The 26,142-nt window shown below is 37.3% G+C and overlaps 1 protein-coding gene across 6 annotated transcripts in view; it reads left to right on the top strand.

Moving 5' to 3' along the window:
• The first annotated feature begins 865 nt into the window (after window positions 1-865).
• LOC135161627 (dachshund homolog 2) overlaps window positions 866-26,142 on the top strand; it is a 160,874-nt gene continuing 135,597 nt past the window's right edge. For 4 of the 6 annotated variants that reach the window (XM_064119351.1, XM_064119353.1, XM_064119350.1 and 1 more), the window contains exon 1: window positions 868-2,218. In XM_064119351.1, the coding sequence (XP_063975421.1) occupies window positions 1,452-2,218 (767 nt within the window). In that variant the 5' untranslated portion in view covers window positions 868-1,451. Of the gene's footprint in view, window positions 2,219-26,142 lie in introns of all 6 variants that reach the window. The other 2 variants (XM_064119355.1, XM_064119352.1) reach the window with 2 other exon arrangements.

Here is a 26,142-nt window from a genome sequence, read left to right as displayed (position 1 = left end):
AGGGAGGGGGGGTAGGTGAAGAGTGTTTGCGATCGATTCCTCTCAGCGACATTCTTCACCTCCTCCTTTACCAATCCCCTCTCACCCAACAAACGACAAAGTAAAAGAGAATTTTCCCCTTACCATTTCCCCGTCTGGCAATACCACACAGCCAGTGTGAGAAAGAGAGGATGTGGTAGTGAAAGAGGAACAGAGAGAACTGGAAAAGAAAACGATGAGGAGAGAGGACTGAGAAATAAAAAAGAAGAAATAACCCCCCCCCCCACTACCCAGATTCGTTCGTCCAACGACGGTTCGTTCGTTCCGAGTCGTCGTACTGTGTTCACGACTGTGTTAAACTCCTCTCTTGAGGCCTTCCAGGTTCAATCCCCATTTTCACGTGTGTGTTGAGGCCAAATGATAAGTATTGACCCATAACCCACCGATTTATTTCATTACCAATTGCCCCAGACATCGATTATTCACCGAAAAGACAATTTTCAATAGACAATTTAATTATCGTTGATGGTAAAAAAAATTATTAAACTCTTACGACGTGTTAAAAATAATGAAATAGTATATATTTCCATTTGGCAATATCGTCAATATATTTTCCACCCCCAATCTACGATTGTATGATAAAAGCAAGAGGTGGGGATGAGAGTTAAAAGGTAACAGTAGTTCCGCCACTGTCCGTAGGAAGGCACTAAGATAAAGTGGGCGTTACCCCTTCAAAACTCCCCACAACCAATGATACATCAGGTACTCAAGCCAACTCAGCCAATCCCCCTTTATCCCCAACCTACCTGCTACCGCCTCTTTTACCCCCACTATCGTAACGTTATAACTACAACCGGGTGCCTTCCACTGATGTTTTTATTTATTACATCTGTGACTGGGTAGGGAAATACTCCCAACTCGACCGAGTAGAGAGCGTTTGCCACTTTGTGAACGATCGTCGCGTTACCACTACGAATTCAAAAAGGGGTTCTAACCTTTAAACATCTTTGATTTTTTTTTTTTGAAATTACAAAAAAAAATTTGTATTGAGTTGATAAAGCCAGTAGTGTTTATTATTGACGTACGTAATGTATTAAAAAATGTCGTATTAATGACTCATTACAATTGTTAGTCGTGAAGTGAATAATTCGCGTTCGTTTCATTGATAAACGGTTATTTGAATCTGTCCATTGGTCCATTGGACAAACAAGTGGATCATGTACTCTAATTGTGTATGTGTTAAGTGAATAATCAATGATTGAAAAAATATTTACAACAATTCTAGTGAACAGGTATTGATTGTAATAAAAGAAAATATATCACATAAGTTATCCTATGTTGGTGATAGAAGTGATTGATATTGATATGCCTGATAATTGAATGATTGTTGTGATAAAGACAAGTGTTGATTGTAAAGATATAATATATATATATATATACATATATATATATATATAAATTGTTCGTAATCCATGGATCACGGAGCAATGGACAGTTCCTCGGATCACAGTTCACGTGCTAGTCCAGTAACTGGTAGTCCAAAGCATCCTCACAGCCCGTCGGGACAGCACAACGTTAATCAACAGCATCACAGCACCCATCAACCACCACCGTCGCATCAAACTCATCCCCGTGATCAATTACGTGAACATCAATTACAACAAAGATCAGTACCAACACCAGGATCACCAACTCGTGGCTCACCACCACAAGTATTACCATTGAGCCCACCACCATTATCTGGTGGTGGTCCAGGTGGTATACCCGGTATGGTACCAAGAATGCCTGGTTTACCACCCCCAGAATTACGATTACTTGGACAATTGGGTGGTATGTTATCAGCACATCATGGTGGTCCACTTGATCTTATGGCAGCAGCACATCATGGTATGCCACCAAGATCATATAATTCACCACCACCAATAAGTTCAAGTGATCCAACAGCCAATGAATGTAAACTTGTTGATTATCGTGGACAAAAAGTTGCTGCATTTATTATTGCTGGTGATACAATGCTGTGTTTACCACAGGCATTTGAATTATTTTTGAAACATCTTGTTGGTGGATTACACACAGTTTATACTAAACTCAAGAGACTTGATATTGTACCACTTGTTTGTAATGTCGAACAAGTTAGAATTTTGAGGGGTCTTGGGGCTATACAACCAGGAGTTAATCGTTGCAAATTACTCAGCTGCAAGGACTTTGATGTACTGTATAGGGACTGCACAACAGCCAGGTGAGTTTGATAAAATATCAATGATGGAACAAATGTGAATTACCTTGATGATTATCCCCACATTTGTTTATGAATTTTTTTTCGTTATTTATTTACCATGGATTGAGGGAAAATATGGATTATGGAGATGGGATAATATATTTTAAAAAATAAAAGAACAATAGTCGTGACCAAACGGTGGTACAGCCTCTAGGCGATCACGATTTGTGTTCCATGCGGTCATGTTCTTGCTCTGTTATGTTGTTTTAAAGTTCCTTCCCATTCCCACTGTCCACATCTCATGCCGACTGTGTAAATTATCCTTCAGCTTCACAAGCCTCCAGACTCGAAAGGTTCTTAACTTGTTTCACCGTATCTGCATTGGAAAATATTTGCGCATAATGTACGGTAGTCTCTCCTTACGAAGGCAAAAATTCATCGACATCTAAAGGTGGATGGTTAGATCAGTGGGAATAGATAAGATAAGTCATGTGTAGATGTCTACCATCCAGACATCCTGAAATGTTTTATTCTTCATATTTATTTAGTTTGCTCGCATCAATGACATTCGATTGAATGGTGGATGTTTTATCAGGCAAGAGGTGAATGGAATGAATAAAATGAAACAGAAGCTCGAACAAAAATCTTCATGTACATTAATAACACCCGGGTGTCCCCTCTGGGCAGCGCTTCATCTTCGGACTTTATACATATATATATGTATATATGTATTTTTTTTTTTATCTTTGACTGGCTACTAAAACAGTGGCTGAATGCAGTTTAATTGCAACCACTTATCTCAACACGTTTTAAACTCAATTATTATTCGTTCTGTTTCATTATCCTTGTTTTTTTTTTCTTTTCGTTGGTTGGATAACTGTCATTCAGGTTCGAGAATTGTTTGTGGAAATTTTTCATTGCTTGAAGCATTGGAATTCTTGGTGAGGGAGAATCATCACTCGGCGGTTTAAAATTCAAGCGCAAATCTCTATTCAGGTATTTTTGGAGCGGATATTCGTATGGGTTCATTGTGATGAGTATTTTATCTTTTTGGGAATATCTGGAATTGTTGAAAATAACTTTATTGTGGTATATGAGGATTAGTTTTTGTATTGTTGGAATATGTTTTTTTGAAAATGGAATTTTTGGCGTTGAACTGGTAGCTCTGGCACGTGCCACAGTGTCTTCGACTGTCTTGTTAGCTCTGATTTCGATGGTTTATATTGTTATTGGTTTTATTCATTATTTTTGGAGGTTTTGGGGCGATCATTCAATGGAATATAGACAGACGAGGGTTGAACTGTCATTCAGGGTTAAAAATTGAGTCGCTAAATTTTTCTGTTCACTCCAATCTAATTAATACCGATTAATCATTGAATTTGATTATCTTTCGGATTTTTTATTGTGTCTTTGACTTTCGGGGATTCTCCGAGGATTTTTCCTTTACATTCGTTTAGGTTGAAATCCTCTTTGAAATATTATTGACAGTATTCTCAATTGGGTCCACTCATAACTAATATTCCGGTTATTCGTCAGGTATTTATGGATGAACTCGAGATAATCTCACGCTTTGATGCTCATAGATTAATTTCTAGAATGTTAAATCAATTTTTGTCACCTTTTTTTTTTATTGAATCGACTTTTTTATGTTCAACTGGTAGCTGTGGCACGTGCCATTGTTTCTCCAACTGTGTATTCACCTCTGTTCTCGAGGGTTTATATGGTCTACAACAGTTGAATATAAACTATAGCGCCAACAGGTGTCCCTTTCACGGCTGTTTCTCCGAATGAAATTCGTCCCCAAACCCATTTTCAGAGTGAGGTATACTCTATAACTCGAAACCCATGGGGCTTACCCCACCCACTTTACCAGACGAAACGGAATGGTAAACGTAGCAGAGGGGTTCCCCCAATTTCACTGGGAAAATTTTGTCGTATTGAGGGTTGAATTTATCGTAAATTTTATTATTTTATTTAACATATATTTGTGAGGGTTTTTCATGATTTTTATTATAGTGATAATGTGATCAGTGTCTTACATAATTTGATATGAGTTTGTGACTTGGTGATTGGGGTGTTGATAGAGCTTTTAGGGAGTCAGTGACAACAGTTTTCCGGTTGGTTTCTACAAACGGAAACGGATTGAGTCGAGTGACAGTGCGAGGGCGAAAAAGAGAGATAGTTTGCTATGGTGTGTAGGTGGAAGTGAGATGAGTCGGCTCAAGGGGCATTGGGGGATACAAATAATCCTGAGTTGTAACTGCCAAGAGAGTTCAGAGGCACTCGGGCCGTCGGCTCGTGCGGTTCGAGGGACTACTGTTTCGGTGGCATGATTTTCCGCCTCAAAATTGTTTGTTCAGTTCTTTTCAGTTTCTTCGTCTCACAATCGTCGAATATTTTCATTCCAGTTGAGTAACAGTTTCTCTTTCTTCTTCTTTTCAATGTGGTTTGTCAGTAAAAATTGACATGTGAAAAATTACGGTAATTGTTCAACAAGTGATAAAGTCACTCAAATTTTCCAAAATTACGGTATTTGGAAGATTAAATTTGATGATAAAATCGGGGAAAATGTGGGAGTTTCATTCAGTTTTTGATTTCTGACGTTTTGGGGTAGTTTTTTGAATGAAATTCATCGGGAGATGTGCACTGCTGTCATTCAGATTCAGCGATTAATTTGATAGATTTTCCCGCCGAGTTTCAGACAAGTTCAAATTCTTATTAAGTTATGTCAGAGAGGATCATTACTTTCGATGACTCATGATTAATAATTTATTGATTCTTTTTGTACCTCGCGTTGGACTCAAAACAATTTCATGGTTTGATACGTACAGATTAATTTTTAAAACGTGCAGTCGAGTTATTCTTTGCGCAATTCTTTTCAGTTGTTATTTTACGATTGTAAAAGGTTTCCACTGTAGCTTAATATCAAATTGCGGTGATTCTTTTATTTTAATGGCTCTCATTGATGTTTATACAAAAAATGACAATTTATGACTAAATTTGTTCGATCAAACAATTATTAAAGAATATTCAGATAATAACTGGAAATTTTCTGATTAAATTCCATAACAGTTCCACAACATTTTCTTTAACCATAATTTTAATCCGTAATTACGAAAAAGATACGTAATTAGTGGTGAATATTTGTCTCCGTGTACAAATGACGTGACGTGACACCTTCGTAAAATCTGGCTTTTCTTGTAATTATGATTTTTCATTTCGTAATGTCATTTTTATCGAATAGTTTACATCGTACTCATTGCACTATCACCACTCACGAATAATAACTAATGTCACCACTATAAATGCATTATAAATTACGTATCTGTGATTTTGCGATGCAAGCGATGGACTGCGAAAGAAACACAACTGGTTTGTCTCGGCAAAATTGTAAAGAGACGCCGAAAATGATCGTAAGGAGGCAACTTCACTCATGTGTAAAACGCATCTTCTCGGGATAAGAAAATCCCATCTAGAGGGGTATGAAAGAGGATAGAGGGGAGGGGAAAGGGGTATATCGGGAAAAGAAGAAGCCGCTCTGAAGCATCGAATTACCTCTCTCGAAGTTGTATAAAAAAAAAATGACACAGGCAAAATCAGAGTAACAAGCGAAATAGATCAACATAACCAACAATTTTCACCTTAATTTTCTCATGCACACTAATAACGCAATCTCTCAGTGAGAAAAATTAATTGAATAATTATGATAAATGACGAGGACTCTTTGAAATATAAATTATTCATTCATTTTTTAATAGGTAAATTATTGAAATGAATTGATAAACCATAAAAGCCGCAACAATGCACCGCTCATTTATCCCGCCTATGATTTCTCAACAATTATTCTAATTAATTTGCTTAACCAAAATAAATGAAACAATAAGACCTCATTTTTTTTTTTTCAACTGCATTAATTAGTTCAGCGGTTGGACATGTGAGTGAGAGAGAAAAAAAAATTTTATGCATTTAAGAGTCTGTCCTGAATTTGTTGAAGAATATGAAAATTTCTTGGTAGAAAATTTTTCTTCTCTCTCTTCATTCCGTAGTTTTTTCGTTCAACGATGAAATTAAAACCCACGTCAACACCAATTCGTTAAATACGTGGGAGTTAGTGCAGTGTATTTTCCATGAAGCAGTGTAATTCTATGGGCTATTAGCCGTTTAATTATAAAATTGTGCATAGATTAATTGGGCTGCCGTAATGGGGCCCAACAATGCTCACCCATACATGTTAGAGAGAAATGCATAAATGAGGGAGTCTTACGAGTGCTCTTCGGGCTTACAAGTTGATGGTAGAGAGAGAGAGAGAGAGAGAGAGGAGGGGGAGTATTTTACCGTTATTAATATTTATTTTCTTCTCCTTTGTTTATGTTTATGTGTATCCGCATTGGATCATTTGGGGGAGGTGGAGGACGGGGTGGTGGGGAAGGGAGAGTTCTTTCGTCTACAATGCTACCGGCTGGTACATCCCGTGCGAAATATTTCATGGAAAGATGCTAATGGTTGGAAGGTTAATGTTGTTCTTTTCTCTCACTTTATGGCAAAAGAGTGAGAGGTGCATTGCCCGTGACCACGAGCATCCGGGACTTTATAATATTTTCGATAAATCGTTTCAGTTGAAATGCAGTTGTTACGGTGGGTGGATGGTTTATCGCGTGAAAATTTTCAATTCTTATGCTACGGTTGAAAATTTTTCGGCGATATTTATTGGATCGTCGATGATATATTTTTTTTTCATGAGATGTGAGGAAGTAGCGTTTTGAATTATTAATAAATTATAGGAAATATTAATATACTTCAGAAAATGGGATGAGGTGGTTAATGAGGGGGGTAGAAGCGTTGGGGCTCGGAAAGAGGGGAAAATTACGATATTTTATGATTTAAAAAATTGAAAATTGTTTTTGACTTCTTCGCTCCTCTCTCTATTAGCAAATTATCAACGTAAAATGGGAAAATTCATTTTCCTTCGGTTGCAATTATTTTCTCGGGGAAAATTATCACAGGAGAATTCGGAATTTGAGATTTGCGATGTGGGGGAGGAATCGGTGGATTGTCAATGGAGAGGGGAGTAGGGATAATTATGAATTTTTTTTTGAAAGATTACTCTTCCATAAAATTACCCATGGGGTGGATAAAAAGAGATATTGGTGGGTGTGCCAGTTTTTTTTTTTCGATCCACTCTAAACACGTGGGTTTATGCTTTTGTATTATGAAGACACATATCCAACTGCAATTGTGTATCGGTTATGGCAGCTGCCTCTGTGATTTTTTTTTTTTTGAGAGTGTATACAGCCATCGGGGTTGAGCGTGCGCAGAGTGGGATGTTATAAGGGGCTCATATGGCTCCCATTGTCGGTGTTCCCCTACTCTCTTTTACGCGGTTGATACAGATACGTGCACTTTATGGTATTTATGGGCATAATCGAATGGAAGATATCGTAGGTATAACTGCTATCTTCCAGGATTATTACAGTGGGAAATTTTTTTTTTTATTTTCGATGCATCTCATAATTTCAGCAAACGCATCGCTGTAATTTTTATTTATTTATTGAGTGAGCAGATATTTCATTTTTGCAAAATTTAACACCGAAAACCTATTTCTGTGGAATGGTAAACGGTATTGAAATAAGAATAGGAAATTTATTTAATGAATTCAACCTCGATTGATTCAAGGTGTCGGGTAAATAGTTGTAATGACGAAGCTGTTGTGAAATAGGTTGAAATAAAATTATCAATTTCAGAGGCATTTGTAGAGGGACTTGAAATATGGAGAGATTAATTTTATGATAGATAATATGTGCGGAAAAAAATGATTTCAATGTCCATTTTAGGTTCATTCGTTATTTTTCATTTTTACGAATGTTTTATTGAATGAATCAGGGGAAATTAATTGAGAATTAGGTGAATGTATGAAGAAATATTTTTTTAATAAGGGAAAATTGGGTGGTACCTCGTTAGCCAACGTAAATCGATAATAGACGGCTACTGAGTCATCTAATTTATGATTTATAAGGAATTGAGATATTTCTCATCGCCCACTCTCATTTCCATCAACCCCCACGTTTCATTCAACACAAAAGGGGCTCTTGATATTTTTTCCCCAGTCTTCCATTGACTTTTTTTTTGTTAATAACAGCGTCTTCTTAATTTAAAGAAAATTAATTGAAAACACAAATCTGAAGGCGCGGAGGCACTTTCATTTTCTGATCGCCATCATAATTTCTAGTAATTAATAATGTTGGGGGTAATAATAAAGCTGGGTAATCCGACTCGTGGCAAGTATTCGAGGTAATTAATGCCAATGACAAACAAGGAGGCATTAATTCCCTTATTTTTTCTTAATTGATGAGACTTCTCGGGGAATATTCTTACTGTCAAACTGATGAGTCATAAATTCCGGTGAATTATTAATTGATAGATAAATCGATGTAACAAATGAATTTTTAATGGTCATCATTAATCATGCAATAAATTATTTGCTTTATTCATCTGTGAGTGAATGAAGAAAAGACGAGATTACATGATTTTTTTATTGTTAAACCGTTGATATTTATAAAAATTATACTCTTGTGGAAAATGTAATTTCGATGAGGTCGGGAATTTATGATTTATTATCAAAATTTTTCAATTTTTCGAGGAAATTTCTTTTTTCACCTCCAAAATCATGCAATAATTTTCTATTTATAAGACTCATGCAACTTGATAACGAGTGTTTAACCCTCTCTCTAAAATACAATCTAATATTCACGTACGTTTGAGATCAACTCGACATTTCGAGTACGTCGGATCATTTATACTCATCGAAAAGGGGTATATTTCAGTGTATGGGCTCTCTTTTGATTGACGCCCCCGACGTTTCGTGTCCAAACTCGTGAGCGGCACGCGAACCGAACAAACCCAACCACCACTGGAGTGGGGAAGTTTGGCAAACATGTACACCTGAATTTTATTTTTTCATTAAAGTAAAATTTTGTTTGTGAAATATTTATCTGATTTATCTACTGCTAATTTGATTGACATTCGGGGCTTTAATTTTTGAGTTTGGGGAATGGGCAGCGTCTTGAAAATTCAATCGGCCTCTTTAAGGGTTAATGTGATATTGAAGGAGGGGGATGGATGGGCGGGGGAGACTTTGCCATGAGCAGAGCAAGGCTTTGGACATTTCTGACAGGAGTCTAGGCCTCGTAACACTCGTAAGGGCATTCGTGCGTCGTTTAATTACTGTGTGTTACGAGTTGAAGTGGCTGACGGGTGTGCACGAAACTCACCCCCTTTCTGTATGATTCAATGTGTGTCTTGGAATTGAGTTGAGATGATTTTAAATAGTTTATTTCAAGTTGGGTTATCAGGGTTGTGTTGTTAGTTGGATATTTTTGACGATTGAGGAGAGGAAAATTCATAATATATTTCACCTGAGATTTTATTGACTCAATTGTGACATCAAAGTCCAAATGTTGATTATTTTTTTAGCGTTTCAACTCCTTAAAATTTATGGGATTCTACATGAATGTCGGTAAGGTGTGAAACATGCATCTGAAATAACTGGATTCATTCCAACAAACGGCCCATTTATCATTCTCACAACCCCACATTCACAATTTGAATAATCAGAACGTAATTCAAAACGATGGTTGGATGATATTCCAATTTCTTGTTGCCGAGAGTTATATTATACATGTTCAGGGGGGAAAAAAAGAAATAAACTCCAAGGATTAACCCAACGCTCACATTCCCCATTACATCCCACCCCCCCCCTCCTCACACCCCATAGTTTTTGGGTGAGGGTGGCTTCTCACCCATTGCACCCCATAATTTTACTTTCTCAGCTGACTCGGTTATATGTGGGTCACTGGTGCGTGTCAATCGATTTTTCGGTTCCCTGATATATTCAATGTTTTCGTGAGAATATTCATGATTTTTCATTTCAATGGATCTATGCTCAGATGAGCAATTGATGGGGATCAATTTTTTTTTTCTTACATCAGTCCATTAATTTCCACTCGATTTTTTTCTGATAAAGAATTTTCAAGGAGTCATAAAAAGGCTCTTCCAACAAAATTCATTGTCACTCTTCCAAAAATAACTTAGTAAATGTTCAAGAAGTTTGGATTTTTTATTTAAGAGACTTTCTAAGTATTCGAGTTTTAAACTTTTTTTTAATATTGACAGTACCTCCAAAAACGTTGAAGTCTAGCTATTCCCGAGCCATCTTTATACGCGTGCGGTCTGTTTGCGTGATGCACGCATGCCACTTCATTCCTTCCAACTTTTTACTCTTTCTTTTCATCATTTGTCCTTGTCTACGGCCTATCCCTATCCTCAGTATCCTCTTCTTCCCCTCCACCCGTTCGGAAACTCTTCGGCGCCACTGAGATTATTTTTGCCCCTTTATTCATTCCCCTTCTCTCCTCTTCTTCACCACCCCCTTGCCCTCCCATCCCTCCTTACTACACTAGTTTTTTTATTTTTTTTTATTTTTCGAGCAACACTCTTTTACGATAAATCTCCCGACGTTACCAGCACAGTATATACACAAAACGCATAAATGAGTAAAAAGAATGAGCGGGATTGAAGCGAATCGGATCGTGATAATTTAACCGGATCGGCCTTGGGATCGTGTGTCTCGAAATTGGCCTGCCATTAGTGGCGTCAAGGACCCCACCAAGTGGAATCGAATCGACGATAAAAGTACCTTTTCTACTTTTCCTTTTTTTTTTTTTTTTCATCTCACCATTTCCCCACTCTTATTATTTTTTTTATTGACTTTTTTCCGGGGTAAATTTTTTTTTTTTTGGTAATCGAGGGTCCGTGGAGAACATGTAAATAATAGAAATCGATTCAACCGTCACGGCTTCTCGGACTGAATTGAGAGACAGAGGGGGATGAAAAGGGGGGAGAGAAATAAGAGTGATCTGTTTTGCGGCTGAAATGGTGAAACGACACCTCCCATTCATGATTCAGAGGAGTTTTCATTCTTCAACGAAATTACGAGGATGATGGATTGGTTGTGATTTTTTTTTTCTGTTAATATTTTTTTATTTTATTTTTCTTGGGTTATTTTAATTGCTTTTGCCCCCGCGTGGATGTGTATTGGGGTGAGGAGTGTATGGGGGGTTGTGGAATGTTTGGGCGGTGAGAAATATTCCGGAAAAATCTGAAAATTAATCGTCAATTCATGAAATTTAATTTTTTTTTCTGGCAGTATAATGTCTCGTTTTCTGGGGGATAATTTTTTGATAAAAAAAAAAGAATTTCCTCTGTGTCTGGAGTCCCTGATTATTGCCCATGTACGTGAGAGAGGCCCAGTGTTAACAAATAAGAAAGGAAACGGGTCGTATGGAACACGGCCTTTGTATAAATCGAGCAATCGAGATAATCACACACAATATGTAATTATATCATTGTTTTTAAATTACCCGACGACCTCTGAGACTTGCCCCCCTTCTACCCCTGTTGTTAAACTACTGTGGAGATTGGATTGGTTGTTCAGGTGTTATTAGTGCATCTGACATTGATGCATTCTTCTTTCATGTAAAAATACATGAAAGTTCCACCATTTTATCCTTTCAATATATACGCGCATCCCTTCTTTTCACGGAGGGCCGAAAAATTATGAGGAAGCATTAACCATCTTTCTGAAAAGTAAATTCCCATTCTCTGGAAATAGTAATAACAATATACTTTAAACTTGTTGAGTTGGAACGAACGATAATATCAATCTCGATATACAATAACTTAAATTTGGCGCGTCGATTTCCCTTTATGGAGGGAACGTGCTCGATCTTCTTTATCGCTCTCGATTACAGTTTTGAAATTGATCGGTTAAAAAAAAAAGAAAAATTCTCTCTTGAACACGAAATATTTCCCACAGTAACGGAAACTATTTTCTCATTGGTGTAATTATTGAAAACAAAAAAATAAATGAATAAAGAGTAATGATGCTGTTGAGTATAATAAAGTGATACTCTTTTTGTCTGAATAAATCGTTTGATTATAATGCAATGGCGAGGGATTAAATTGGCTCTTAATTCCACGCAAACTGGATGAGACAAGAGAAAATAGAGTGGTGAGTGGTGGTGAAATGGTGGATGTTCAGGAAAATGTGTGTAGGATGGGTATGAGTACACGTAACAGCGTAGGCCTGGGATATTGCCAGACACGAAGTAACAATCAGACTTGCAAAAACGTATACTAATTGGGTTGTTAAATGTGGTAACGGCCACTGATGATTAATCGGAGGGGGTACGCGCAACTTAAATGACCGGGTAGGATTTTTTTTTAATCGACTGCACTCAAAGGAATTATACATTTGAATCAAATTTTTCGGTTTATTTCATGGAAACTAAGAATTATTGTTTCATTTAGCTGGTGGTAAATTCGTACCTTTCGTTGTCTGAGGATTACTTCATTTGTCAGCAATCAAGTCTTCGTTTCGATGAGGAAAACAATTCGCGCGATTTCAAGTTATATTTCATTGATCTAAATCAGATGGGAAATGAGGATCATAGGGAACGATGTCGGAAACTATTGGGTAGGAATTTGAAGAATTTGAAAATCAATTATGAAGAAATTAAAAAATTTGGGACAGTGGGAAAGGGAGAATTTGCGAACTTATACTTTGGAAAATATATCGGTCAGAAAGTCAAGATCAATTTTTTTTTTATAATGTGATAGAAATAATTAAGAATAGACGTGCAGAATTACATTAGATATGTCAGTTCCATAAAATTTCCAACATCTTCTACAACATTTTTTCCATATTTTCCACTCCAAAGAGATAAATAAACTATTCTCTTTGATTCTCATGATATTTCCACTCGACTACACCCACAAAATCCGGAAAAAAATGATTTAAACATCAAAGAATGAGGACAATAGTCAGAACCAAGTATAAAAAAAACCAGTGGCCGGTTATCCCCATTCCCATTTCCGAGTCGAGTTACATATTTGTTGAAGGTTTTATCTGTGTGATCACCCTCGCATTCTCCTTTGACGCGACGGATCTTTCGTCCGGTTATGAGAATATGAGGGTAAACTCAGATATCTCCCGGTAAACCAAAATGGACATTAGAGTGAGAGGTAAAATATCATGTGAATGAGAGAATAAAATGAAGGAATGAAAGGGGGAACAAGTTTTGGTCGATTTTCTTGGACAAGTGTTTTGTTGGCTCGGTCTGGTATTTCGTTCATTAGTCTCATTCTTTGGGGTTTCTCGAGAGTACTCTCTGTTACTCTTATAACCCCTACTTTCAGGTCTTATTACTCAAGGGCTGCGTGATTGTCGTGCATTACTACTACTGTTGATAATTTATTGCGAGCGCTCGATTAAATCGAACCACCACAATTGAAAATATTCTCTGGAAGTTGGGAAGATTTTTCTATTTACTAAATAGACATAAATTCATGACACTGAGAAAAATTAATGAATTTTGCTCTCGTAGTTGTGAAAATATAAATGATTGATTATTATGATTGAATTAATTTTATTAATTTATTAGGAGACGTAAATAATGCAGAAGCTAGTGTCGCTTCGCGAAATTTTTTCTTAATTATTTATAACACCTCGTCGTCTGTGCATTGAACGATTTATTAACTCGGGCCCATTAAAAAAATGGTGAATAAATTCCAAGAGCAGGAACAATCGTATAATTGAATGAAATAAATTGAAAAGAGGTATGATTGAGGCGAGAAAAAAATGATCGATGAAATCAGAATTAAAATCTTGTGCAAACAAAACCAATTGATCCCGACTAAATTGAATCATTCATTTTAACTGATAAAATCCCCATGTTATATTATTTATAGCACAACTTCACCAACAAAACTCACACATACGAAAGTTATTAACACACTCAAATAGTTTTTATTTTATTCATATTTCATTTATCTTTTGCTTTGTCTCTTTCTCTCGTTCTTTCTCACTCTCTCTCTCCTTTTCTTGATTCATTCGCGGCTTGATGAATCAGGTAGTTGCAAATGTGTTCACCTCTCTCTTACACTTGTAATCCTTGGCACCTTCAACAAAAGTTGGCTCTTGAGATTACTTTTGTGGGCGGGTCTGGCACTGTCAGAGCCTCTCTTCTGCAGGGATAACCTCTTGCCCAGGTATATAAATGCTCTTTGGGTAGGACTGACTCTCACTGAAGAAAAAAAAAAAAAAAAACAAATGCTTTTGAGACGAATAAATGCAACTTCTCGCGTTTCATCTCAAGTGTCTTGGTGGACTATATACCAGGGAATGGGTAGCAACGCTTGATTTAAATTGGAATCGGGAATAAAGAAAAGTTGCATTTTCTAATTACAAACGGCAGACCCACCTTGAAGATGTTTCTTACTCTATTTTTCATATCAATTGGAGGAGGGTTTTGTAATTATTGTGAGAGGCAGATAGTGGTAAAGTACATAGTCATTTGATTGAGTGGCTGAAGTGTTTGCAGAGAAGTTCAGAGTTTTTAGTATCAGAAAGCCATCATCAAATACTAGTGATTATGAAAATTAGTGATCTCCTCAAAAATTGTGCTCCATTCCACTGTAAAAATATTTTTTAATAGACAATTTTCTTGAATATAAATATTTTTTTTTTAATACAATTTTAAGAAGCACTTGATATTTCGATTTCTAATTATCGAAATAATGGTTAATAGCTAGTTCTCCTCATTCCACTTCACCACTTCAACTGTCAGTTGAGTTTATAATTATCACTTTGGCAATCACTGTAATTACCATTCAGGAAATATTATTTTAATTGAAAGTCTTTATATTTTGTTCATGTTTTATTTTGTGCACATGGTCTTAGTCATGATCGTTTAATTCTGTCTCGTTTTAGCCCCCCCCCTCCTCTCTGTCCCCTCCGCCCTCAACTCTCTCATTCAGTATAAACACGATAGAATGTGTTTCTTGAGGGCCGAGGAATTAGAATAAATCTTGCGTACAACGAGGTCGTAAAGTACTGGAAGAAACGAGCCGAAGAGACGGTGCGATGTATTAAAAAGAAAGAGAGATGGAAAGGAAAATAAGAGAGAGTGAGAGAGAGAGATATGAGATGGTGGATTATAACACTCTAGTGTTGTTTCGTATTCTCTTTGAGGTAGTTGCTCATCTGTTTGAAATTATAATAAATATTAGAGGCCAATTAGAGGCGTTGTTTTCACAGATGACATGGATATGGGTAAATGAAAATTTACCAGAAAGATATGTGGGGAATTTGCGCAGTAAGTGCACCGTTTGAAATCATTTGGGGCGGCATTTCATGAACGATTTAGGAATAATGGGAGGGCAACTGTGGAAAAATTCAGGGGGAAAAATATCTATGGAAATTCAAGGTTCAATAGACATTCCACAGTCATAGAAATTTGTGAATGAATTTTTTGATATTTTTTTTCAAATTTGTATTGTATTTTTTTTAAAGAGAAATTTACAAACGTTGTGAACGTAGTTGATTGGAAATTCAAATAAATAATGAATCGAACTTGATTATGTTATATTCTACGGTCCGAGTGGTTTTTAATTTTTTTCGATAATTTTCACAGATGAAATATGTATTCTCGATACCTGAAAATCTCAAATTACATCCGTTGAAAGAAATCTCTGAACAAAATCTGTTGTTTTCGAGTTGGCGGAAATAATCGTCCCAAACCGAGAAACAAAGAGAATGAAAGAATAGAAACGATTTGTTCTCCCTGCAGGAGTCCAGGACTAAAAAAAATAAGAGAGAAAGAAAAAAAAAAGAATATTCACGAGTCTCTGCACATAATTCATAAAGGTCAGGGAATCGTTGGGAGACGTAGGGCATTCTCCACCCATTTCTGAATCCTCTGGGTAACGAATACAAATAGAAATCATTAATAGTTTTGTTTCAAGGGCCCGACACATTGGCCGCCGAGAGATTCGAAACGTTAATGATTCGTTGATGATTTTCTTCGGCAGAAATTTAGTATTTGTTTCAGTAAGAATTGTGCGATTTCACGCTAATCCGGTCTGATTTTTTCCCATACCCTGACAGTGCATCTTTTGTAAGAGAAAAAAAAAGATGGAATAATCTCGCGAAAGGAAATTAATTATCGGAATGTGATAATTGATTTTTGTCGATAATGTCATTTTCCCAAGTGATTTTAACTAAAAATAGTCTGATTGCTCCGTCAAATTTCTTCCAACGATATTTCACCTCGAGATCATGAAAAAATAAGTAGATTTTGCTGAATATTCTCGTATGCGGATGAAAATCACAATTTCACATTAATCCCCTCCCTCGTCATAAAAAAAATACAATAATGATAATAATGATGAAAATAAAATACAGATTTGTCGATAAGAGACACAGGGTGACAAGTCATACCTGAAAAAAAAAGGCATATTTTTTATTCCCAAGCAATTCCACGCGTCGTATCGATCAAAAACGTGCCGAACAATGCGACCCCGTTTCTTTATTACAGTCATCAGTCATTCGGTATAAATATTAAATTCGCTAAAAAACCGTCGTTGCACTCCCGACGAAGTGAGAAGCCAGCAAGAGGAGAGGGGTGGTTAAAGTTGCATCGTCATGGGAGACAAAAGACGGGTGGCGCAGCTGACCGATGTTGGAGGCAGAGAATTCATGTAGTGTATTTGATAGCGAATTGAAATGAATAACAAACGTAATCCCCTTCTTAAACATCTGAAAAAATTCAATGACCGGAGAAATACACCAGTCATGCATGAAAAAAAAAAAAAATTCAAATAACAATTGTACCGGAGATGTGGGTAAAAGTTATCGAATAAACTGGGAATTTCTAATGGCTCTTTGTTGCGACGATATTTACAGGGAAATAATTCTTTTTATAAACATTGCAGAATGCTTACTAGCAAAAGATCTTCCTAAACGTAAAAAAAAAAAAATTTAAAAACGGTAGAAAGAACCAATTGAAATGATCGCACCCCCGCGACACTTCGTGATCCATTAAATAATCATCGACTGCAAAAACGTTATATTTTTTCGCGTTTATTTATCAATTATTTACCAAAAAAATTCACCCATCACATTTCTTTATTCCCCCATAACTGTCACTAAAAATATTCAGTGATACTCACCACCCGAAGGGTCTCAATTGCTTCAAGAAGTTCTCAATGAAACATTTTAACCAAATAATGAACGCAATCCTTTCATGAATAAAACAATGCGACTCATTGAATACTAATAACCCCAAAAATGGTGAATTGATCTGAACGATTACAATGGACAATAGATCACAGCCATTTGCCACACATTTTCCCCCACCTTTTTTTCATTGAGTGTATCATGGGCATGAAGGATGGCTCGGGAATAAAAAAAAAAAAAATGGTATTGTAATGGATTCAAGAGGCGGGGACACTCGTGTTCTCCATAGGTGAGGCAAAAACAGGGTCTTCGTACTTACTAGTTCAAAAATGGGTGGGGGCATACAGGGGGGCCGGACATCAAATTGAAGACAACCAACATCGCGGTGGTGGGATGGATAAAAGAAGGGGGGAGGGTGGTAAGGGGGCTAATCGCGTCACGCGCCTCGCCGGAAGAACAAAAAAAAAATTGTATTTATATTCGATCGCTCTTGAAGGAATTATAACCCTTTTACTCTCTTATTCCGGGACTGGGGCTTTCTTTACTGGGCACTTTGGTTGCGCCAAGAGAAGCGTAATTAGAAGGAACGTATATATACGTGTGTAAGAGACTAAAACGTGCGCACCTGCGGCCGTTTTGCCGTGTCTCAAGAAGAGGTTATTGATGCTTACAAAGGCAAAAGAACGGATGTAAACGCGTCTACGGCACTGGAGAATTCATCTGTAACGTCTCTCTCTCTTTTTTTTTTTCATTTTTTTTTCGCTTCATTCGATGAACTGCACTGAGTTGGGTATCTAGACGGGTTTCGAGTCCTTCGGAGAGTAAACTCGGTGTGTTAATGGGCAAAAAAATGGTTTTTATCGGGGATTCATTGATTTTGGAGTAGGTAAAAAGGGAAAGTTTCAGTTGTAGAACATTCCACTGGGAAATTATTGTTAGTCTTTAAGTTTTTATGAGTTGATGTCAATATGATTAGTTTATTGCACGTTGGCCAATGGTTATTACTGAAATTGCTGTGGAGAAATACGGCTTAGGGACGGCTTTGATTGTTATTATTTTGTATTTATTGGATGGATTTTTTTTTATTGGGTAAAGTTAGATTTGCGTTCGGGAGATGAGGCTACTGAGGCCAGAAATGAGGAGATTGTGAGAAATTGGTTGGTTTCGAAGTAATATTTCCGTTACTTGGGGAGAGGGGCTTTGAATATATTTTCACTCTGGAAAAATTGAATTTCTATGATTAAATGAGCTAATTTTTTTACCAACAAATTTACATTGAGCAGACGAAATTTTTTATTTCACCGCATTTACTTTATCTTTTCACTTGTATTACTGGGCCCAATAAACCGCGATTTTTACATCGCTACGCTCGGATAGATCGGCTTACATTTCACTTCACGATTAGCTTTCGTACCGTAAAATTTTCCACAATTTTCTACGTAATTTTTATTCCACTTTTCTTTATGTTCATAAACTAAAATTCGTGATGATACTTTTCAACTGCAAAATTTTCATGAACGAATCGATTAATATTCCCGCACATATAAATTTGCGGTGAACTCATTTTTTATTTTCTTCATTCCATCCACTGTTTATTACACTTTTGTGGTTTACGATGACTGAGAATTACTAAATAATTTGTATTCCCGTGATTTTTCAGTCGTAAAACTATTGAAGATCATGTTCAAGAATATATATTTCAAGGACAAATTGCAATTAATCTCAATGAGGTTCAGAGGTGCTGGAGCTTTTATCCTGAAACTCACGTATTCATCGTCAATACGTGTTACCCCCCCTCCACCATCTCTCACCGCCCCCCCGGTGCACGATTTACCATAAATTATCCATGGCGGTATGCGTCCAGTACAATTACATACATCAGTCGACTTTAAGTGAATACGTTGTAATGATGTTAATTCTTTTTACCCGTAGTATGGGGCTAAGAATAAGTTGAAAGTTGAGGATCGGTAATACGCGATTTATCAGAGAAGAGGGCTATGTTTCGTTGCGTGCACGTTGAGTCGCGTGACACGCACCGACGCGTACGTGATAACGAGTCGCGAGACGAGGGCAAAGAGCCGGGGGGGGAGGAGGAGGGAGTAGAGTGAGGAAGAAAATGAAACAAGTACGACGACAAGTCATGTCTTTGGTACTCTAAGGAGGTGAGAATTTGTTGCATGATGGGTGGCCAGAGTTCAATTAATATATCAATTAAAAATCCATGTATAATGGGTTATTTACGAGTTACTACCAACACCTTTGCGGTTAATAACGAGGAAAAATTGTTGAGTTGAGTGTGATTTTGCTGTATTTGTTGCTGTGGAAAATGGAAAATTAATTCTGTTAATTGTGGGTGATTGTTGAGGAATAATAGTTTCATTTTTAATTGCCAATGAAAATTATAGAGTAAAACATGGATTTGGACGTTGAGTCGTTGGGTGAAGGGGAGGGGTAAATCACTGGGATAATTAAAAATTTATTGTTTGCGTGGAAAATTTCCGATTTTTTCATCCCCGTTGATCCTCGTGGATAAAATTATTGATTCAATAAAACTTAATACGGAAATCGATCTGTAAATGAATCCGCAAATTATTTTTATTTTTCTCTGATGATTTTTGCGTTTCCTTTCAAAAGTACATGAGGTGCGCCGGTAGATGATGAGGGTGGGATTTACCCCATTGCGCATCCGCTGAAAATTCACGTTCACTCCCTGCGCATGTACAAATGCCAATTCACTCATTAATTAAATCCAAAAATACTGCGCGTGAAAAAAAAACATTGAGAATATTCATCGGAATTGTTTTCACATGATGTTTTATCTTTATTGACGACACAATGAAGGGAAATTCCATCGTAATAGAACTCAAGTAATGACGGCTTTATTTTTTATTATTCTGAATTTGGATGGCCCCCTCTCGTTAGTACATCACGGCGGAATGATCCAAAAGATCGTCAACGATGCGTATATCACTAGGCCACTGGTTCTTAGTGTCATCGCACTACCGGCGCCCTTCAAAGCACCCTGGCACGCTCGTCCTTCCCTCTACACCTCACCCTCTCGCTCCACATCACCTAATTCTCTAGTGGCATAATCGCACTGCGGGTGTCGTTTCGCATTTAAAAAGGTGCCCAACTTCTCGCCCCCGTTTTCGTCACAACGGGTGGTACAACGAGAAGAGATGAAAAAAAAAAAAAAAAAAACATTCTCGTCTCGTCTCTGTTTCTTTCAGTGAGTAGTTGATGTTACCAGCAAATGCGGGATAAACATCGTGGAGGGAAAAGGTCCATTATGTCTCTTTTATTTTGGGGATTTTTTCATTTCTCTTTCTTTTCCCCTTCTCTCTGTCTCTCTCGGACGGAATTATATCGGTGACATCACGCATCGATAATCAATGATGGGAGGAGGGTACGGTGTACAAAGGGATTTTACGCATCTACAAATTATTTGTGTCACTAAATAAAAGGAAAAGTGCGTGAGAATTTTACTTTATTTGTGGTATTTTTCTGTTAAATTTTAATGAAGATTTGTTTTTATTTATTTAATATAATTAAAGTAGGAGACGGAATTTAATAAGTCAATGAAAATCGGGAGATCATTTTTTTTTTAGTCCCAACAGAAATTTCTCGATTTTTTTTTTTCCTCTCTGGGTAAAATAAGGCCCGGTGTTGCTATTATTTATTACGGTAATCTTTGGTGCAACGCGCTCACTGCCACTTACGCATTACACACACAATTCATCGTTATGTATATACAATGTGGTGTGTGCTGAGGGGCGCCCGCGACGCCGGAAGTAGCCGCGAGATAACACGGACCGCAATTTGTCGGAGGAAAGATATATAAACGTACTGGGGTGTGTGTAAAACGTGGGTTGACGGTACAAGCAGATGCATGAGACACGATCGAGTGTGAGATATTTCGGAAATTGATGAATCCAATTGAGATTGAGAGAAAAAAAAATCGAATTTGAGGAATATGTTTTTACGGAGAGAAGAATTCTTGAAAAATTACACGCCTGTTTCGTAATCTACTACCCAAAACCATATTCGGTCAAAATTAGGGAATAGTTACGCACTTGTTCAGGGAATGTATGGACGTTCAGTAAAAAAATGGGCTAATGTTCCGTAATTTTCACTGAATAGTCTTTTGACTGTTGGATTACGGAACAGACACGTAATTAATTAAATTAAATTAATTCCAATTCATTTTAGTTTGCATAGAGGAATTTATTCTTTATTATTGATGATACCGGACGTAGACTACACAGAAAAGTCAGGACTAACGTACAATAAAATTTCTTATATTTCTTCAGAAGAGAAAGATCCAAATGCAATGATTCATTTTATTTATTTATTTCCATTGAAAAATGAGCTCTAGAAATCCCATTGGATTTTACTAGCGCCACCTCCAACAGCCATTTTGTTTTCATCATAGTTCATTTATTCAAATATATTCTTTCCTCGTAGAATCCGCTCCGAGCGACTATTTTACATTGAAAATATACGATTCTGGATTTCTTTTCTCAGCTCTCGAAACCCATTTATTTTTTACCCTTCGTTAAATGATCCATCTCCGTGTCTACTCTATATTTTTTTCATTTCCTTATTATCCATTTTATTACTTCACTTGGTTTCTCTCTCTCTCTCTCTCCCACTCTCTGTTATTTGTTGGAGTCAAGCTATCGATGAGAGAGACTTCGTTATTTTCTTGTCTCCTCGTCAGAAAACGACTAATTTATTATTTTGCCAGTCGTAAAGTTCTTGAATGATTTTACTGGCATCATCCTCGACAGGTGCACATAAGCTACATTTCCATGTGTATTATACTCCCTCACATCGTGGTATTAATGTCTCTGAATTCATCACAGTCCTTGGACAGTTAAAGAATTTAATGCTTGCGGTAGAAAAAAAAATTTTATGCTGTTAAGAATGTGTCACTTTGCGATTGTTTTTTTTTCGTTGGCATCAAAATTTATCTTAGAAAATTTTCTTCGCGTATTTTTCGCAAAAAATCGAGATGCTCTTATATTCACAGATGAGAGCAATCGACCGGATTATATACGAGGATGGAAAATACAACCGACGGCGGTTCAGCAAGGAACAAGGGGTTGTAACTCCCTCGGGGCGAGGAGGGGTGGGAGGGTAGGAGAGGGGGAAGGGTGGTGGTTCAACTGGGAAGGGCGGTACACCTATTCATATTCAGCTGTGCTAAAAAAAAAATCCAAACGAAAAACGATACGAAAATTATATCGGCAATGACTGCGTTTGAACTTTCCATTACGCAATTTTCATCTCCCCCTGGACTACAATTTCCCCACCTCCTCGAATAAATGCATTTGAGAGGTTACGTTTTAAGCGTGAAAATAAAAAGCAAGTAATCTCTCTCCCTCTCTCTCTCTTTTTTTCACTCCATTGAGATGACAGCTCGATTACAACTTTTTATTACATTTCCATTTCATTCCTGAAGTTCTCCCTAAATTCACGAGTGCGTGTTGTAAATTTTATCCTCGCGAAAGAATGGAAAATTGAAACGAATGCATTTTAAACTGAATTATAGAGAGAGAAAGAGAGCCACCCTCAACGGCCCTGGAGGCGCCATCTCTTTTCCCGCTCTCTCCAACCCCATTTTATATTTCAATTTTCCAGAGCTCGGATAATTTTTTTTTCGTCGTTTTTTTCTCTCGCTTTGGTTTTCCTCATGGAATATCTCATCGAGGTTTAAAATTCAGAATAATTATTTCGTCAAATTTTTATAAATATATTTTATTATTTCGGGAAACAACAGAGGTAATACTTAATTTTTCATAATGATCGAATAATTTTTATTGAAAGTTCATCCGGTGCATAAAATTGTCATTTATGAGGTGGACAATGTTTCTATTCACATCGAAATGACGGTGTAATATGAAATTCATAGTCAGTGAAGAAAGAATTGAGTTATCGATCCCTCGATGGACCTTTTTCCTTCAGCCATTCGATTCAATTTGTCCGGCTCGGACGCAGTTCGAGTTGGGGAGTTGACCGGTGGATTGAAATATCTCTCGATTTTTTTTTCTTTCTTCCTTCATGAGGAAGAAGATATTGGAAATAAAATACCGAGCATATTTCGTATGAGAATAAATCCCCAGAGGGTCAGTAGTGAAGGGCCTGGAGAGAGGGGGAGGGGGGGGGGGAGCCAGAGTGGGTGGTGAGAGAGAGAGAGACGGGAGAATACAATGTCTGTCCTCACCTCCTCATGGTCATGTTACCGTATTATGTACATTTTATCTATTCAGAGCAATGTTACACGTGTGCCTTCTGGGCGCGGTGTAATTTATTCTTGACACGATGCAATTAGTGACGGTAATATTCCTGCAATTGGGTGTAGGGACCTCTCTGGCATGGCGCTTTATCGTTAATCTACAGCTGGCGGGTTTTTCTTTGGCTGAATGTATAACGGTATGGTAATTATCAGTTGTCATTCTCACGGGAGAAATTGCATTAATAAATGGTGAAAAGATTGTAATTGAAGATTTAAGAATTCAGAGGGGGTATTAAGTGTCATTAATCAGAGAATGATTTTGATGATTTCATCGATGATACGGCGGGGACAGGGTGAATGTATATTTGAAAATAAAAAAGTTGTTTTTGCGAATATAAATGTGTCGATAGAAAGTTGAATAATTTTATGATAAGTCGATGATACAGTGAAATCGAATGATTTTGAAAAAGAAATGGTTAGGAAAAAATTCCAGTCGATTTAGAGCTCGTATGGGTACGTCAGACAGCAAGTGAATGTCAATTTATTTGGTTAAAGGGTGACAATTCGGATGAGTGAACGCTCCACCATCCAAAACCGATGAAAATCCCTCTCACTAAAACGTAGAAACATTACTCACGGTATCTCGCTCACCCCCTTGTGCCAGTTATTCGAGTTCATCCGCACACCCAATCGCTCTCACAATCCTCCAAAAAGCATCATTGAAGGCCATTTTCAGTATTTACATGTGTGGGTTATCGTGCGACATGTCACTCCTCGACAATTGTGGCATTCGACTTTACCCAAATGCAACAGGTGTCCACACAGGGACATTCAGAGAAATGAGGGTGGCATTTGGGGTGGGTATTGAGCGCGAGTTCCGAGGGCATGGAGTGCTTGTGGAGGGAAAGAAAAGGAATAAAGTGAGAGGGGGGGGGGGAAATATATATATATGAAAGAAAGAAAAGGGAGGAATTTCTACTCTTTATTTATGAGCTTTTTATTCGACTTGTTGAGCTCTCGGGCGCGAAATCACACCGACACTCTTTTCCGGGACTGACTCTCGTATTTCCCTTTCTCTTTTTCATGGGGGAGAAGCAGGAATGAAAAAACTCGAGGGGGAAAAGAGCGTAATATGCAAAAAATGAGAGCTTGTAAGCTGAATATTTGCTGGGAAATTAGAGTCGTTGACTTTTTTACTTTCGCGTCGCATGAAAGTTGATTTAATCTCGAAGCACCGGGATTTTTCAGGTTTTTTTTTTTATTGGAACACCAGTGGAAAAATCATATAATGACATAATTACACACTGAGGGAATGTTTTCAGTTGAAAAATTATTTTATTGTCCCTAGGAAGTAGTGGAAAAATATTTGCATGTATTTTTAATCGATCGAAACTCAAAGTTGTTTGTACCACAAATTTGAATGAGAAATTATTCTCCTATAAATTAACTGATTATTCCATTGGTCCAACCGCTTATTACTTAGGTCTTGATACATCTAAATATATTGATATATTATAAAATTCCTGGATTTTCTTTTAATAGCTGTATCCTTCGAAAACAGAAACACCATACCCTAAAATTATTGAAAACTCTCATCACGTATCAATTTCTCATTCATAAATTCTTAAAAAATAAAATTAGATTGAGACGTTGAAGGGCCTGAAAAGTAGTGGTATTATAACACTTAGCATTCGTTATCCTCTCAGATTTTCAGGTAGCATTTCAGGTCCTGTGGCCCCGAAGTAGCAATGATAGATACGATTTGGGGCGTAATCCATCAAAAGAAGTCTTTCAACGTTTCAACCCAAGAAACATTTTATCTGGGATCTCCATTAAAGTTCAGTTAACGCCCTCTTGGCTCTGCTAACCGTTGTTATTCCCATACATGTACTATTTTATTCTTCTTCGTTTGGTCCTTCTCACTCTCGCTTCTCACCCATTCCGGGGGGGCAGATGTGGCTTTTGAGTTGTGAGGGATCGGAAAAGAATACGCTTCGGCTTCTGCAACTCTTTGATGTGACCTGGCTACTTTGGGGCGAGAAAAAAGGAAATATTCTCGCGCGATTTTGGTAACTCGATACGCCCTCTCATCCTACCCCCAAGCACTGGGGAGATCTTGAGATTTTTACGCACCTGTGGAGATCATTTGTGATGAGCTTTTGGAAATTTGGCGCATGGGGTGACGAAAGTATCACGTTTTTAGTTGGTGAGGGACATCTTTTTTAGGTATACAGGGGTGTAGAGGGGAAGAAATCACACGACAAAAATTGCTTTTGGTGCATTAAAATATTTTCAAATTGATGCAAAAGATTTTACGCGTCAAAAATTAAAAAAAAATCTTTCTCTCATATTCGATTGAAATCACGGAGTCTCAGATTGTACAACGAAAGGGGCTGTACCGACACTGTTAAGGGGTAAAACGGTGGGGCGTTTAGGGGCAAGGAGGAGGGAAGGGAGAGGAGAGCGACTGGTAGGATGAATTTCCAGGGCTGAGACTCCTGAAACTTGGTAACTCGGTAACGTGTTCTCGTTAACGTATAGGACAAGCCCTTGGAGTGCATCAGAGAGACGAGAATGGGTTACACTGACTGCTTTTCATGTATAAGTGCACATATATACGACTAAGATTTCAAT

The sequence above is a fragment of the Diachasmimorpha longicaudata genome, chromosome 4, assembly GCF_034640455.1.
Source record: "Diachasmimorpha longicaudata isolate KC_UGA_2023 chromosome 4, iyDiaLong2, whole genome shotgun sequence".
Classification (NCBI taxonomy): Eukaryota; Metazoa; Arthropoda; class Insecta; order Hymenoptera; family Braconidae; genus Diachasmimorpha; species Diachasmimorpha longicaudata.
Note: the sequence above shows the minus strand (reverse complement) of the source record. Positions and strands in the feature narration are given on the sequence as shown.